The following is a 14,962-nucleotide window of genomic DNA, read 5'->3' on the forward strand; positions in this document are numbered from 1 at the left end:
CATTCTGGTAAAAGGACTCTTAGTTAAGAAGAGTTGGGTTGCATAGTTGTTTTTCTAATGTAATTTAAAAAAAACTTCCATGCCTAACTCTTCTTAAGTCAGGGTTTTGAGTCCATCTTTGCTTGGACTTAAAACCCTGATTTTGGATAATTCTATGGTTTTAGATTTTTACTTGATATACATCTTTATTGTGATGCATTGTACTGTGATATTAGGTTTCAAGTCCACTTCCTGTTTTGTGATCTTTTTTTTCCTTGTGTAATAGGTGTCAGTGTTCTATTGACACTTTACTTGTGGTTTATGAAATGTTGGTGGTAAAAACCAAAATATTATTCTACTTATTTTGGAATGAAGAAGATCATAACTTTACTGTGGAGAACCCAGAAGAAATTGCTTTATTCCAACTACTGAGAAGGTTTAAAAATAGAATATTTTACTTAGCAGTCAAGTAGTGGTTAAAATAGCTTACAATTATCATAACTGCTTGTTTAGAAGGGGTCGAAAGTAGCTTATTTTGTTGGGATTGTAGTTAATAGTTGAAAAATTGTCATAACATTTTTCATTGTAGTTGACTTCTTTAAAGGGCTTATACTCGGCGTCACATAAATAACATACTGTTAAAATTTGAATAAAAATATTTTCTACGACTTTATTGACACCTACCTCGTTTAAATTGTCTTAAATGACTTGCTTATTCGTTTAGCCAAACGGCTTCTCCCTGAACAAGCCGCTTTTAGCTTAAATCATGCGTAACAAATCCTTACGGGAAAATCCCATACTAATATCCGCCATGTTGGTTTCTACGGGACGGTTTGTTTACAAACGAAGTTCGTAAGTTCCCGTCGAACTCCGGTAACAATCGTCTGCTTGATTAACTTCTCGGTATTGTACGTTGTTCGCGTAAAATAAATCCGAGTTATCCGAAATAACGCCGAAATGCATTCTGGGTTTTACTTCAAAACTCATACTTAAGAAAATCAAGTGCTGGGTGCAACAATTTATTCAATTACAAATTAAACAACACAATTACATATATGAAATAAGCAATGCATGTTAAGTATATAATAAAGCAAAAAGCCTAATACATGTAAGCTAACTGCTACAAGTACCATATAAAAACTACCCCTTATGTAAGCACTTGTTATACATTTAAGCCTAGTTATGCAAAATTTTAAGCAATAGCAAAAATACGAGCAAAAATTTAGCTAAAAAAAACTGAGCCAGCTACCAGCCAATAATACTATTGGTGTGGGAGGGAGGGTTTGCAAAAATAAGCCAAAGCAAAGTATCTTCTGCAAAAAGGCCTGGATGTGGCCATGCTAATAATAAAATACAATACAAATTCGGACGGGCATGACTCGATTTCCGTAAAAATGAATTTAACAAAATTCTACTTTACTTCAAAACTCATACTTAAGAAAATCAAGTGCTGGGTGCAACAATTTATTCAATTACAAATTAAACAACACAATTACATATATGAAATAAGCAATGCATGTTAAGTATATAATAAAGCAAAAAGCCTAATACATGTAAGCTAACTGCTACAAGTACCATATAAAAACTACCCAAGAACCCAAAGGGGAATAGAAAGAAAAGAAAATAATAATAATAATAATGAATTGAACATTTATATATCAAAATCCATAATAATTCAAAGGGCAGTTTTAGGCAAGGCCTCCCCAAACTTTTTCATTGCTTTTGTTTTGTCGGACAGGCCTTTGTCAATGTATCGCAAGTAGGCATCACTTTTCCACATGCCTATATCTTGTATGGTTTCACCTGACAAACCTGCATGAAAAGCAAAGGTTGCCCCACCTCTTCGAAATGAATGTCCAGTTAACTTCTTATTACAGCCTGCACTTGCAAGAGTATCATTAATAAAGGCTATGAAACGCACATATGACAAAGGTTTAAAAACATTTTCACATAACAAAGAGGACTGACCGTTAGACCCTAGTATTTCATGAAGGCTCAGTAGACGTAATAAGGCAGAGGCTGGACAGAGAGGATTATCTGTAATCTGCGGCATCACAATTTGAAGCTGTCTCTCACGAAATTGTATAGTTTTGGTATAAAAAAAATGTAATTACAAATCCGTTTTCATAGCTATCTATCTGCTCAATACGTAATATAGGAGTATGCTTATCCGTGAGCAAAAAATTGCCAGGTCTAAGTAAACAAAAAAATCCAATTAAACATGCTACCCATATGGATAAATCAAAAAGTCTATACAAATTTAAGGCCTTCTTTATCAGCAGAAGGATATCCGGAGTAACTGCTGTAGCTCCTATTTGTGCATCACCTAATTCTCTCCTGACTCCTTGCAATAGATGTTTTATGTGCCAATTATCAAGAGGATCATGAAAACCATTGGCTTTATGTAAATGTTTTACTATCACCAAATAATTCTCAATAGTACAAAACCGGAATTTCTTGTAATAGGCTAAATAGGCTATGTATAAGGAAACATCCTGGGTTGAGATAGGCACTGGCTGTTTAAACATAGTCTCACAAAAGGAAAGGTAGCACTTCAACTGAAATCTGTACAAACGCTTTGTGCTCTCTGCCCAGCCCCTGGCCCTGTACTCAGCCACAGCCCTTTCGAGGGTGTCTTCCACATAACCACCTGTGAATAAAATATTTATAAGACATATGATTAAGCAGATCATAAGCATAAAATAGTCCTATCTGCTCAATGATAACAATTCATAAACTTGACTTAGTCTGTCATTTTCATGTAATCTAGATACAGCATCGGCTAGTCTGTTGCGCTTGCCAGGTATATGTACACAAAAAATTGAAAAGTTAAATACAGCTTGCATAAAAAACAAAAATCTAATGTACACCATCACTGTTGGATTTTTACTTGACATTTTATTTATTACACTCTTGGCAGTAACATTGTCCGTGTATACAATTACTTTCTTATTTTGCAATAATGAAGCCCATCTAAAAATTGCAACAACAATTATGATTGTCTCTTTCAAATTAATGTGCAGAGGAGCAACTTCAGGCATATCAACAGCCCAGTTAATGTATAAAAAGTCACCTAGAAAAACTGCTCCCCCTCCCTCAGAGCAAGCATCACACTGAAGTGGTGAAATAGCCTTATTGTCTAGAATATGAGTCTTTCCATTAAAAAAATGCATGAAATGAAGCCACCAGTCTAAGTCAGCAAAAAAATCAGAGTTTAGTAAAACCTTATCAGAGTGACCCTTAAGTGTATTCTGTAAGTCTATTATCCTACGTAAAAAGGGGCGGCCTCCTTGTATGACTTGCGACGCCCAGTTTAAACTTCCAATGAGTGATTCAAGCTGTCTTTTAGACGCACGACGTTTGGTTTGAAATGAACGTAATAATAAATTAAAATCTGATAGTTTTTCATTTGGCAATGACAGCGTCATCTCTACCGTATCAATTAGCACACCTAAAAAAATCAGTTTCTGTGCTGGCCCTGATATCTTACTGTAGTTAATATGAAAACCAAGCAAACGCAGAATTTCAAGAAGCCTCTGAAGTGCATTTTTACAATTGTTATATGAGTCACTGATAATCAAAAAATCATCAAGGTATGAAATCACCAGAATATTAAACTTAGCCTTCATGATTCTGCACACTGCACTTGAAAGACGTTGAAAAATACTTGGCGATTTTGAAGCACCAAACGGTAATTTTGTATCATAAAAGTATGTTTCATCTGCATCGCCATCAAATTTCCAATGAAGACCAATGAGATTAAAATTTGATCCATGAATGCTTACACATCTATATGCATTTTTTAAATCCACTTTGCAAAGGTAATCATTAGGTTTTATTAATTTACATGCATAATTAAGATCCATATATGAGCATGATTTTTCCTGAACTAAGCTATTCACACAAAAATTATTTGGCATACTAGCATCATGAATCAAACGCACGGATCCATTAGTTTTGGGAACTGAACCAAGTGCACTAGTTATAAGAGGCGGAACTTTGGTCACCACATAGTTGCCATTTTCGATTTCAACATTAATTTGCTTCTCCACTAAACTTTTGTTTGACAATGCAGATCTGTAATTATCACATAAAACTGGGGAATTAAAATTAGGCATACGGTCCACGATAGAAAAACCATATTTGACACCACACAATAAAAAATCATAATCTATATCATCACTAGGCAACAAATTGGACCATGAATTCACATTTAAACGGTATGTGTTGACACAAGAAATGCTTCGAGGAAAGATTAAGATGTGGGATTCTGTTGCGGTTTCTTCCCTTCGTTTTTTGCATTGTGCTCGACTGCTTTGTGATCGCGAGAATAACAGATTGCGCAATTATGAGCCATTCGACACTTTTGAAGGTCACATGATCCCGAATTAAACTTTCTGCAAATTTCCCTACCATCTGGCAAAAAGGGGCCTCTTCTCCGCTGACTGAATTTCAACCCTGAATTTTCCATTACATTTTGAGAATGTGAAGTTTTGCTCATTGCACTAAGTGTACGCATAGTTAGATTGTTATTCCTTGGGACGAGATGGAAGTCTCTCAAATCTTTCTGGGGTTCCCCCCCATTTAAATCCCTCTTTAGCTTGAAGGTCCCTATATTCCTTATCATACAAGAGTACACTATGCCAAATATGGTTAGCAGCAAGTCTAAATATGCTCTGTGTGTAATTAATGTACCCCTTGATTTCTAAGGAAGACAATTCACCAGTACGCACAAGTTCATTGAAAATACCAAAGCTCGCGAAGCCCCATTGTTCTAAAGTGACTTGACTAAGGGGTGTTTTCTTGCGGTCAATTTGAATACGAGCTCCGCCCCCGATATCTACTATATGGCCCTCTTCTTCAATAGAATCAAGAGATGTTAAAAATAAAAAGTCAGTAATTTGCTTGGCCTTTTTTATTTGTGTACCTGATCCTGGGTTGAGTTGACTAGTGTCTTTAGGTTGTACAGCTTGAAGTTCCAAAGCCAAGGCTTTAGTGAGGTCTGATTGCTTCTTCTCCAACCTAACTTTTGCTAATTCAAGATTTAGCTGTTCGCACTGGGCCTCCAATTTTGAAATTTCTGATTTTATGTGTCTCTGTTCCGTAACTGAACTTTTAGTGGTTTTTGTCGCTGGGGCCGAGCGTGGGGCTTCTAAAAGTAGACGCTGGTCCATAATAGTAGCAAAAGACAAGTCGGGGTCCTGTGAAAGTGGGCTATTCTGTGCTGCCCCGGGGTTGGTTACCGAAGGCGAAGAATCTAATGCCGGTGTTTGATTTTGGTCTGAAATATGTTCATGGTCCCCCTTAAGCGCTTGAAGAATTTCATGGTACTTGTTGCCGGCAGTAGTACGTGGGGTTCGTTGCATATTTTACACATAAATGTCACTAGTTTTGCAAAAATAAGCCAAAGCAAAGTATCTTCTGCAAAAAGGCCTGGATGTGGCCATGCTAATCATAAAATACAATACAAATTCGGACGGGCATGACTCGATTTCCGTAAAAATGAATTTAACAAAATTCTACTCTTCGGTTTTTGGACAAACCATTTAAACGTAAACAACATCTCCTAGCAACCCGATCACTGTAAACATGGCCGACTTTTTACAATGCCAGCACTCCACAGTTTAGTTTAGTTTCGCACTTTTGGCTAAGGATGAAAAATGACATAAATGGAAAACGGTGGTTGCTTTAGTGATTAAAAATGAAGAATCTATTGTTGATAAAACATTTTCTGAAAAAAGGGGACTTTTAAAAGTATTTTGCAATGTTTTATATATTTTCAATGTTGAAGGGGCTTTTTTTCAATGACAATTTGACTTCATTGTGAAAGTGAAAGTAAGTCAATTTTTTACCATGCTAAATTTAATAAGTGGATTACAAAGTGAAATAGCTCAAAATCTAACCGGCGATGCCCATATGAGGAAGGGGTTTTTGAAGGGAAAAGTTTGAACAGTTTCAGGGATTGAAATAAAAATTTCAGATATTTTGCGGGAAATTTGATATTTTTAAACCTGATTTTATGAACTTTTTTGCAAATTTTCGAATACTTTTGCATGGTTTCTATGGTAACCCTATATGCTGTGGGTAATTTTATTCCAGAAATTTTTTACTGCATCCTGAAGGCCTTGGCTTGAGCTATTTCTAAATATATAGATTTACAGATGCTTGACAATTTTTTAAAGTGATAAATGTTACAAAGCTTCAGATTACAAGACCGAAATTAGGCAGTTCTACAATACTGTGGAGTGCTGGCAATGTAAATATTGGCACCGAGAATTAAAATCTGACCGGAATTTAACGATTCAATGTTTAGGGAGAAGCCGTTTGGCTAAACGAATGAGTAAGTCATTTAAGACAATTTAAACGACGGTAGGTGTCAATAAAGTCGTAGAAAATATTTTTATTCAAATTTTAACAGTATGTTATTTATGTGACCCCGAGTATAAATTATTTTAGATTTTAGTTGACTTTGAGTAGTTTACAGTCTTTGTATTCTTCTAAATATGTAGAAGGTCATCTAAGTAATTTTTTTGAAAAGGGATCAAGTTATCTTGTACAAATGTAGTACTGTACTAAACTTGCTGAAAAAGTCTTTTAAAAATATTTTAGAATATAATTATTGAAATTTGATTAAAGAGAGGGATTTAAAAGAATATGAAGTGTAATGTATCATTTAGTGTATACAACACTAGTGAAATGCGGTCAGCAATTGCTTACAGTGTTCAATTGAAATGTTTAATAAAGGTCAAACATATTTTACAATGTTACTAAGTTAGTTGCTTGTTGGAATGGATACAAAAATATCAGTATTGAACTTGACTGTAGAAAATTGATGTGCGTAGTCTGCGGTATAGTTCTTAGCTTTTGAGTAGTGGCAAACTGCCTACATTTTTGACTTAATTTGTTTAGAGAGGGTCAGTATTAGCTTCATTTTATGTAATGCAGTCATCTTGTGGAATTAATTTTGAGTGCTTTTTAGTAACATGTAAATGAAGTTGTGGATATGTTTTGTTTCTCATTGTTATGTAAAATGTTTGTAGTAATATTGTTGGGTAGTTGGTGCAAACAATGTCTTCTGTAGGTTTTATTTGATTATATTATATCACCATTCTAAAATGTTAGGAGTATAGAGTAATCGTTCATTGTCAACTCTACATGGTGGTATGGAAGTATTTTCACTTGACATGTTGAGTAATTTGAGTTCGGGTACACAAGCCCACTTATTGAAGTATTTTTAGATTTATATGTATTATTGAAAGATTACCACAATAAAGTGCATTATTTGGTTTGCAATACGGATGTTCATCTGTTGAGTGTATATTGCTGGTTTAGCAGATAAGATAATGGAATCCCAGGTTCAAAATCTGAAAGACAAATACATACTTTTTTGTTTTAATATTAAAAGATAAATGAACAATGGTGAAAAAAAAATTAGTGATTCAATATAAATTACAACCTGAAGGCGGTATAACTGAAACTTTATTACATGTCTTTCAGGTTTTAACCTGGGAGATTACGTCAATCGACAGAGAAAACACAAAGCTTACAACGAGAACGATTTACTGGCAGCCGTGAGGGCTGTTCAACAAGGAGGCATGAGTGCTAATAAAGCCGCTCAGATATATGGAATTCCTCGTCGAACAGTCAGTTATAGGGTTAAAAGGGCAAGGGAACTATTACTAACTAGTCTTAGTCTTGTTGAAACTGAAAAGCTTGAACAGAAAATGGGCAAAGTCATTGCCCCGACTCAGTATAAACACATCCTACCAAAGACTGATGATGAACAGGAGTATTTGTTGATTGACGATGATTTAGATCAAATGAAACGTGAGAGTACTCCATCAGATGATAGATCTGGTACTGAAGTGCCACTATATGTATCAGTCAATCAGTATGTTCATAATACTGAAGGAAATGAGACGAATTCTGATCCATCCTAGGGTGATGATGAATACTTTATAATTCACCTCTTAGAAATAATAGTTAATACTTTATATACTTAAGCAACTCTTGCGTCTTAATTTGGACAGGGACTTGTACAATATTTTAGTACCTTTGGCATAATTAGTGTATTAGACAGTTCGTAAGTTGACAAAAGTCCCATTGAACCATTTGTTAATTCTCCTCTGTATTTTTATGACTTATTGTAGAATTATTATTCTTCTTTAGTCACTAGTTTTGTATTGCATTTGAATGATTTATTGGTGTTTTGTTAATGTATATGAAGAACTCTAGTGTTATATACTAGTATATTCACAGAGTGACTAACGCTAATAGGTTTATAAAAACAATGTGATAGTTTATACATTCCTCATCTTTTGTCTTAAAACCAGATTTTATCAGATAGAATCTGTTTTACAGACTTTTTTGAAAAACTGTGAGAATTTCATACTAGTACTTAATTGTGATGTCATTAATCCCACCAGTTATAACTAAGATACATTATAGTTGTTCTTTTTTTCAACTACATTAGAATGCAACTTCTTCACATTAAATTTTGATGTATTGTACTGTGATCAACTTGCAAATCCACGTCCTGTTTAGTGATTGTGTTTGTTTCTTCCGTCTGGTTGTGGTGTTTCATGTATGAAAATAAAAAAAATAAAATAGTTTTAGAAAATGACAGATAAACTGCCACTTTTTATTCCTATGTGTAAAAGGCAAATGATTACTATGCGGTTGATTTAAATATTTCGATTGGGTTTCAGTCCAAATCAAAGTTAAATATTGACCTTTTGTTTCGTTCTGAGCATTTTTCTGGAAAATAAGTATTACGGTAAATGTTCTTGCTTTAGTACATATTGCTCGATTGTATTTGAATTATCGAAACTAATTCTGACAGTTAGAAATTTGCATTGTTCCGAAATTGACATGATTTCATGTAGTTATACGGTATGTCATTGCGTTGGTTTAAACTTCTAGTTTTTAGTAGAGTCAAGTATGCCCCATATAATCCAGTTTCTTTGTGCATACTCTAAATAAAATTGTGCTATTAATGGCATTTTGTATGTTTGTATTGTCCAGTCTTTAGTCCTGGTTAACGAATGGCATGTTTCTTGTACTTAACTTACAGATCCGTTTAAGAAACAGGCAGGCTGATTAATAAATCTTGATTGATATGTATTCGATAACCTCACTGACAGTCCCTATTCATACTTTGTGAATTTGAAATGGGAAAGAAATATTTGAATAATTCCTAATTTTTCGCAAAAGGTTTTTACATTTTGTGTCAGTATCTCTTTTTCGTCCTAATCGTTTGTTTAGTGAATGCTGTAGAGTTTCAAATTTTCAAAGCTGTATTTACTCAAGACCCCAATCAGGGGTGTGTGAATAATTAACAGACAAACATACGTTATACAAATTATGATGGCTCCATACTCCTATAGAGACCTATACTTGTGTTTTATTTCACTACAATCTTGTCCTATTAGATGTGAAAACAACAAAAATTTGGTGTCTTTCAGGTCAACAATCATCATTCAAGCCTAACCGCAGAAAACAGTACAATGAAGAATCGCTATTGCAGGCTATGGCTGCTGTTTTGTCGGGGGCCATGTCACAACATAAAGCTGCTAAAATATTTGGTGTCCCACAACAGACTATTTTTAGTAGACTGAAAAAGATACGATCAACACAGCCATAAGATAATTCATGATGCTTAAATCCCAAAGTATTCTAATGAAATAATGAAAGAAGATGCATGTAAACCTCACATTTTTTGTTGGTGTACTATTGAAAGGTGCTTTTTGCTTTGTGTTGCGACGAAAGACCAGTTTAGGAGGAAATGATCGAAACTTTGTCATTTATGGTAAAGTGTCCAAATTAGCGGATTATCAGTTTTGAATGTTATTTTCAAAATATTTATTACTTAATTGATTGGCTGTGAATACCTGCAATAGGGGATATGACGAAAGCGGTCTAGAAAAGGCAGTTGAAGCCTTTGTTTTGGGCAGATGTCTCAAACAAAGACTGCCAAATGCTTTTGTGTACCGTGACCAACTATTGACAAGATTATCGCAAGTCAGGTCGGTCAAATAGTTCGAGTTGAATATTAGGTGGACAAACAGTCAATCCCGTTTTAATTCAAAGATCGTCTGAATGGCCGATTTTCAAGCTAGCCATCTCATACAACACTTTGTTACAGTTACAGATATTAACTGGAATTAAAGGAATTTAAGTCCACCAAAATCGAGTGCTAAAGCATAAGGAATGTATTTGACCAGTTACGTAGTTTTATTATGAGAGTACATGTACCTGGCGAGTAATTGAGCTTAAATTTTACACAACCGCAATGAGGAATTGTTAAGTATTAGTTCGTGCGTTTTGCGATGTTATCGCCTATTATGTATTTAATAAAAGCTTTTGTATTATGTGTGACTGCTTTTTACAGTTGGAAGAAAAATCTTATTGCTAATATTTGTGAAACAGATATCTACTGTTGTAAATGAGAAAGTCATTTAGAAATCTCTTTCATTCTTCATTTGTGACTTTCTTCCAAACTTCAAAAGTGAGTTGACATGAATTTTACAACATCTCGAGTTGTTCTGCTTAGTAAAAAAGTTTTCAAAGAATATCACCAACGTCCAGTCATTCTCGCCAGCAACGGACCGTTATCTAACTAAGATTCTATTGTTCATATTTTAGACTTCATCATAATTCAATCAAAATCGGGAAAAGTTGATACAAACATAATGTAGTTGCTTATCCTTTTTTCTCTCTCTCAAAAAACTGTATACTTAGCTCTGCTTTTAAACCACTTGTCGAACTCAATGTAGATAATGCATTGGTAATTTTGAAGACTTCAATGTTGTTAGCAATTTTATTTTAGCGTTTTTATAATACATACATGATAACAACATATTAAAGATTTCATACTGAGCTCGTAGATTTGTTGTCGTCGCAGGTAATGATGCGCCTGTAATAAATGTTTTTATTTCAACAAAAATAATCTGCCTTGTTTATATATCTGCCCTGGGTTTCATACAAAAAATCTGAAGTTGAGAATTTCCTCAGATCCTGAGTTTTCTCACAATTCTTCAATTTCAAGTGATATGATTGGTCAAAATTTGAGTTGGTTGTAAAGAAATCTCAATTGGTGATTTTTTTTTTATGAAACCGGGCACTGTTTTTATGGGCTGGACATATAGCATTTCCGTTTTCTGTCGTCCTTCCGTCTGTCGTTCACACTTCCCCAATACCTCAAAACGACGCTTCCAACAATTTGAATAATACTTTTGATCAATTGTTTCTTATCTGAATTGTCTTTCTGTTTTGATGCCGACATGATTAAATAATAGCCGAAAAGACACTTTGAACATTTTTCATGTAGATTTTGTCACATTTTTTATTCCGCAAAACGAAGTGGCGCGGTATTATGTGATGCTTTCCAAAAAAAAAAAAAAAAATGCGCGTCTGTCTGTCCGTTCCCCGACGGTTTCCAGGTAATAGAAAATATCGGAGGACCGTTTTCAAACTTTGTATAGTTATTGAGTATCTTAAAATACAGATCAAGAATTGAGTTATTTACAATCAAGTTATGGCTATTTTAAGTTGTTTTACCGATAATTATTTGTTTCGAGGTATCTTTCTTTGAGTATGAAAGACGTTTTATTGGTTATTGTGTGGTCTATATAAAGTTTAAATCTTTTTTCCCCGATAGTTATCTTTCTTGGAATTGAAATAGTCGATTTTTTTCTCGATTAATTGGATTTATCATTTTTTTAATGCTGAAGCAAGGCGAAAAATTCAGCATTCTGGAAAAACATTTGAATTATAGTATGATCTGTTGCTCCTATTCGATGATTTGTATTTTAGCATACGTTTATGGATATGATAACATGGTAGGATATTATTTAATGTCCTATTAGATGCTTTATTTTCACTGAGGAATTTTAACGCGACAGGTGTTTACCTTTATCAAACATCCAGAAGTATCATCAATAATTACAGTTTGAGAAAAGAAAGGAAAATACACAAAGAACGTTCTTTGGTAGTTTTGTATCTGTTTTTAAACAAATCTAAATGATTTATTGCTCAACTGGATATGGTCATGAAGGAAAGTGTCCTTTTGTTTCTCATTGGCACAATGGCTTCAATTTTCGACTTTTTTGTTTTTAAGTTATAGACATTTTGATACCGTACATTGGGTTTGTGTGCTTCTGTGCATCAGTTTATTGAGCACCGAGACAGACGTGCTTATTTAAATGGACGATGTCCTATTGTTTTTGCAGGGTCTTTCATGTTTGGCAAGAGGAAAGCAAGAGGAAAATACAAGACGTACGATAAAGAGGCTCTGGATAGAGCGATCGTGTCGGTCATCAACAAGGAATTGAATCAAGCTGAAGCTTCTAAGAAATTTGGGGTCACACGTAAATCTATTTGGAACAGAGTTTCGAAGATGACTAAATTAGCGGAGAATCAAAGTGTGGATATCGAGAAAAAAGATATCAAAATGGAATTTTCGGTTAAAGTTGGCGATGGGGACACGAAATATTTTGTAAATCTGAATACGAATTGAATATTTCAGTATTTTATGCCAGAATCTGTGATTATTATTATTCAAATTAATTTGAATGATGTCTATGCGAGTCCTGTTGACTGTTGTCTATTTGGTGTTATTATTCCGATATATGTTACACATATACTTTATATTGTTTTTGGATCCATGTGTTCAAGTTGTTGTGTTTTTTTAAATAATGATTTCTTGTGCAATTTCTTGTTAATGGTATTATTTGTTGCATGGCATAATGCGATGAGGCTTTTGCTAGGGGATTTGTAATCCATTTCAAGAATGCTTCTAATGTTTCAGTCATAAACAAAATAAAATAATATGCATATTATTAGATCGGAAATGTTATATATATAGTGGTTGGTAATACAAAAATCTGTTTATTCCTTCATGTTGTTAAGTCGTTTTTGTGGAAGATTTTATACAAGTAAGATTTCAGGAGCCTTTTTAATACTACGTGCATGCATATTTACCGTACTTTTTAAAATGGTGTTATATTTGGTAAATTTGAAATGAGTTTTTACTACAAAACTAAAGTTTCATGAAACTTATCTTAAATAGGCATAGAACTGGAATATAAAAGAAATCTAAGAATGGATGAGTGTTTCCATCTTTTTTGGTCGGTAAGACTCACTTTTATCGATATATTTTTTTTCAGTAAATATCGAAAATGTTTGCTGTAAGTGATTGTTCTAAAATGATTTTAATTAAAATGTTGGTAAATGAATAATTGACACTTGATGTCAATTACACGGAAGTTAAATTCTCAAATGAAAATATAGAAAACTTTCTCTAACCAATCTTGTAACCGCTTTGTCTTTTGATCTTGAACTGAAGCTTGCCTGTGTCCATCCCAGAAGAATATACGAATCAATTCAAAATATGCAGGTACTGGATAAGGCGTTATGAACACATTTTCACACATATTTGATAGGCTTTGATACATCAGTTCCATCAAGAATTTATGATAGATCCCAAGGAAGTCCCGATAACGAGTATTTATGGATAACAGGAATCTTATCAGTTGTTTGTTGAAGTATAAAAAGACGAAAAGCGTTTTAAGTCTTATGTTTTGTGGCCGGGCTTTGAATCGCCCTGAATGTTACGAAAACGTTCCGGCAGTATTAACCACATACATTTTAGATTTGACGAAATGATGTGCTCAGATCGAGTCTAATGTAGAACTTAGGAACTCATATGGATGACAAGTCATGTTTGTGTGATTTATGTATAATGGACCAGCTAGAAGAAAGGACTTCAGAAACACTGAAAAACTCATTAGAAGCCGAAAGGGAAGAAGTCTGTTACATTGCATCATGATGTCGGTCGTTTGGAAGTTAAACCATTTAAATTTGAATTATCAAAAGAAATTTTCACTGAAAGTGTTAATGTTTGCAGTGCATGTTAGAAAGTGAATGAGGCATCAGCTTTCCATATTGAACAACGTGGCGATGTAAAATCGAAAAAAATCTTGATTGCTCATCGCTTTCATTGAAGCAGATAATCATGTATTTCTGATTATCGTGATTATTATTATACTAAAATTCAGGCAAAATGCTTTTGAAACATGATTGTAGTACTCCTGGAACTGTTTGGAATTGGAACGACTTCGATATCAAACACACAGGTATAAGATATCTAAACCTTCCAGCTAGTGCTTTAGTCTTTCCTGTCTTGTTCTTTTCTTACATTATTGGAGGCTTCGACTGGCTTTCTCAAAACACCTATCTTCGTACTTCTACGACAGGAAAAACTTATCACTTTTTCTCTTAAAGTTAATTTAAATCCGGATTTTATGCTAATTAAAAGGCAGTTATAAGGGACGAAAATCGTTCTTTGCCTTTTATATATATATATATATATATATATATATATATATATATATATATATATATATATATATATATATATATATCTTTACATTGGAATAAAGATTTTTGATTAACTTTTTCTGAAAAATATTACAGAATGTATATTTAAAATAGAAATGATAGTTTTGTGCCTTTTCTGAATGACCGCAATCTACATTAACATATTTATTTCACCTTTTACAACTATCGTTATTTTTGCTGAAAGCACCGTATGATAAATCACAGATTGTAAAGTCTTAAATTTAATGTGGTTATGTGCGTTGGCGAGATGTTCAACCTAGTCGGACACCTTATTGACATCGTGTTGTTACCTAGATGACACGCCTAGATGGCATTTGCGAAACGCCGTTATCCTTTCTAAAAAATGTTTTGTAAACTTTTCTTTCATTTTTTCTCAACTCGGCTTTGTTTTAGGCACGTTTTTTTTCTGATAGTGTGTGCTTGTTTAAATAAACAGTGGTTTGATTTTTGTTTTAATGGTGTTGTCTTCTCTTGGTCGTTGTAGTTCGTCGTGCTTAATGCGGATCTTGTTCCCATAGTGTTTTTATTTGGATATTTGATGCTTTGGGTTCTTACATTACTGGCGTTTCCTTGATACTAGTAT

General features: G+C 33.8%; 3 protein-coding genes across 14 annotated transcripts in view; 1 reads left to right on the plus strand and 2 right to left on the minus strand.

Moving 5' to 3' along the window:
- Window positions 1-14,962, plus strand: part of LOC148609947 (uncharacterized) — a 65,084-nt gene that overhangs the window by 23,102 nt on the left and 27,020 nt on the right. For 2 of the 12 annotated variants that reach the window (XM_088541603.1, XM_088541601.1), the window contains one exon: window positions 9,444-10,857. The exons of 8 other annotated variants lie outside the window; for them this stretch is intronic. Coding sequence is in view for 2 of the 4 variants with exons in the window: in XM_088541601.1 (XP_088397727.1) it covers window positions 9,444-9,622 (179 nt within the window). In the remaining 2 variants the exon portion in view is untranslated. Of the gene's footprint in view, window positions 1-7,476; window positions 8,976-9,443; window positions 10,858-12,209; window positions 14,115-14,962 lie in introns of those variants that run through there. 2 more of the 12 variants (XR_015914623.1, XM_088541593.1) reach the window with 2 other exon arrangements.
- LOC148609950 (uncharacterized) lies at window positions 986-5,506 on the minus strand. The gene is made up of 2 exons (XM_088541609.1): window positions 4,907-5,506; window positions 986-2,629 (listed from the first exon to the last, which is right to left on the minus strand). Exons 1-2 carry the CDS (start codon window positions 5,343-5,345, stop codon window positions 2,052-2,054), a joined length of 1,017 nt encoding a protein of 338 aa, XP_088397735.1. The 5' UTR covers window positions 5,346-5,506; the 3' UTR covers window positions 986-2,051.
- Window positions 2,688-4,907, minus strand: LOC148609951 (uncharacterized). The gene is made up of 2 exons (XM_088541139.1): window positions 3,414-4,907; window positions 2,688-3,203 (listed from the first exon to the last, which is right to left on the minus strand). The coding sequence occupies exons 1-2, from the start codon at window positions 4,095-4,097 to the stop codon at window positions 2,688-2,690; spliced, it is 1,200 nt and encodes a 399-aa protein (XP_088397265.1). The 5' UTR covers window positions 4,098-4,907.

The sequence above is a fragment of the Perna viridis genome, chromosome 8 (genome assembly GCF_037379345.1).
Source record: "Perna viridis isolate PV_CMFRI_1.1 ecotype Kerala chromosome 8, ASM3737934v1, whole genome shotgun sequence".
NCBI lineage: Eukaryota > Metazoa > Mollusca > Bivalvia > Mytilida > Mytilidae > Perna > Perna viridis.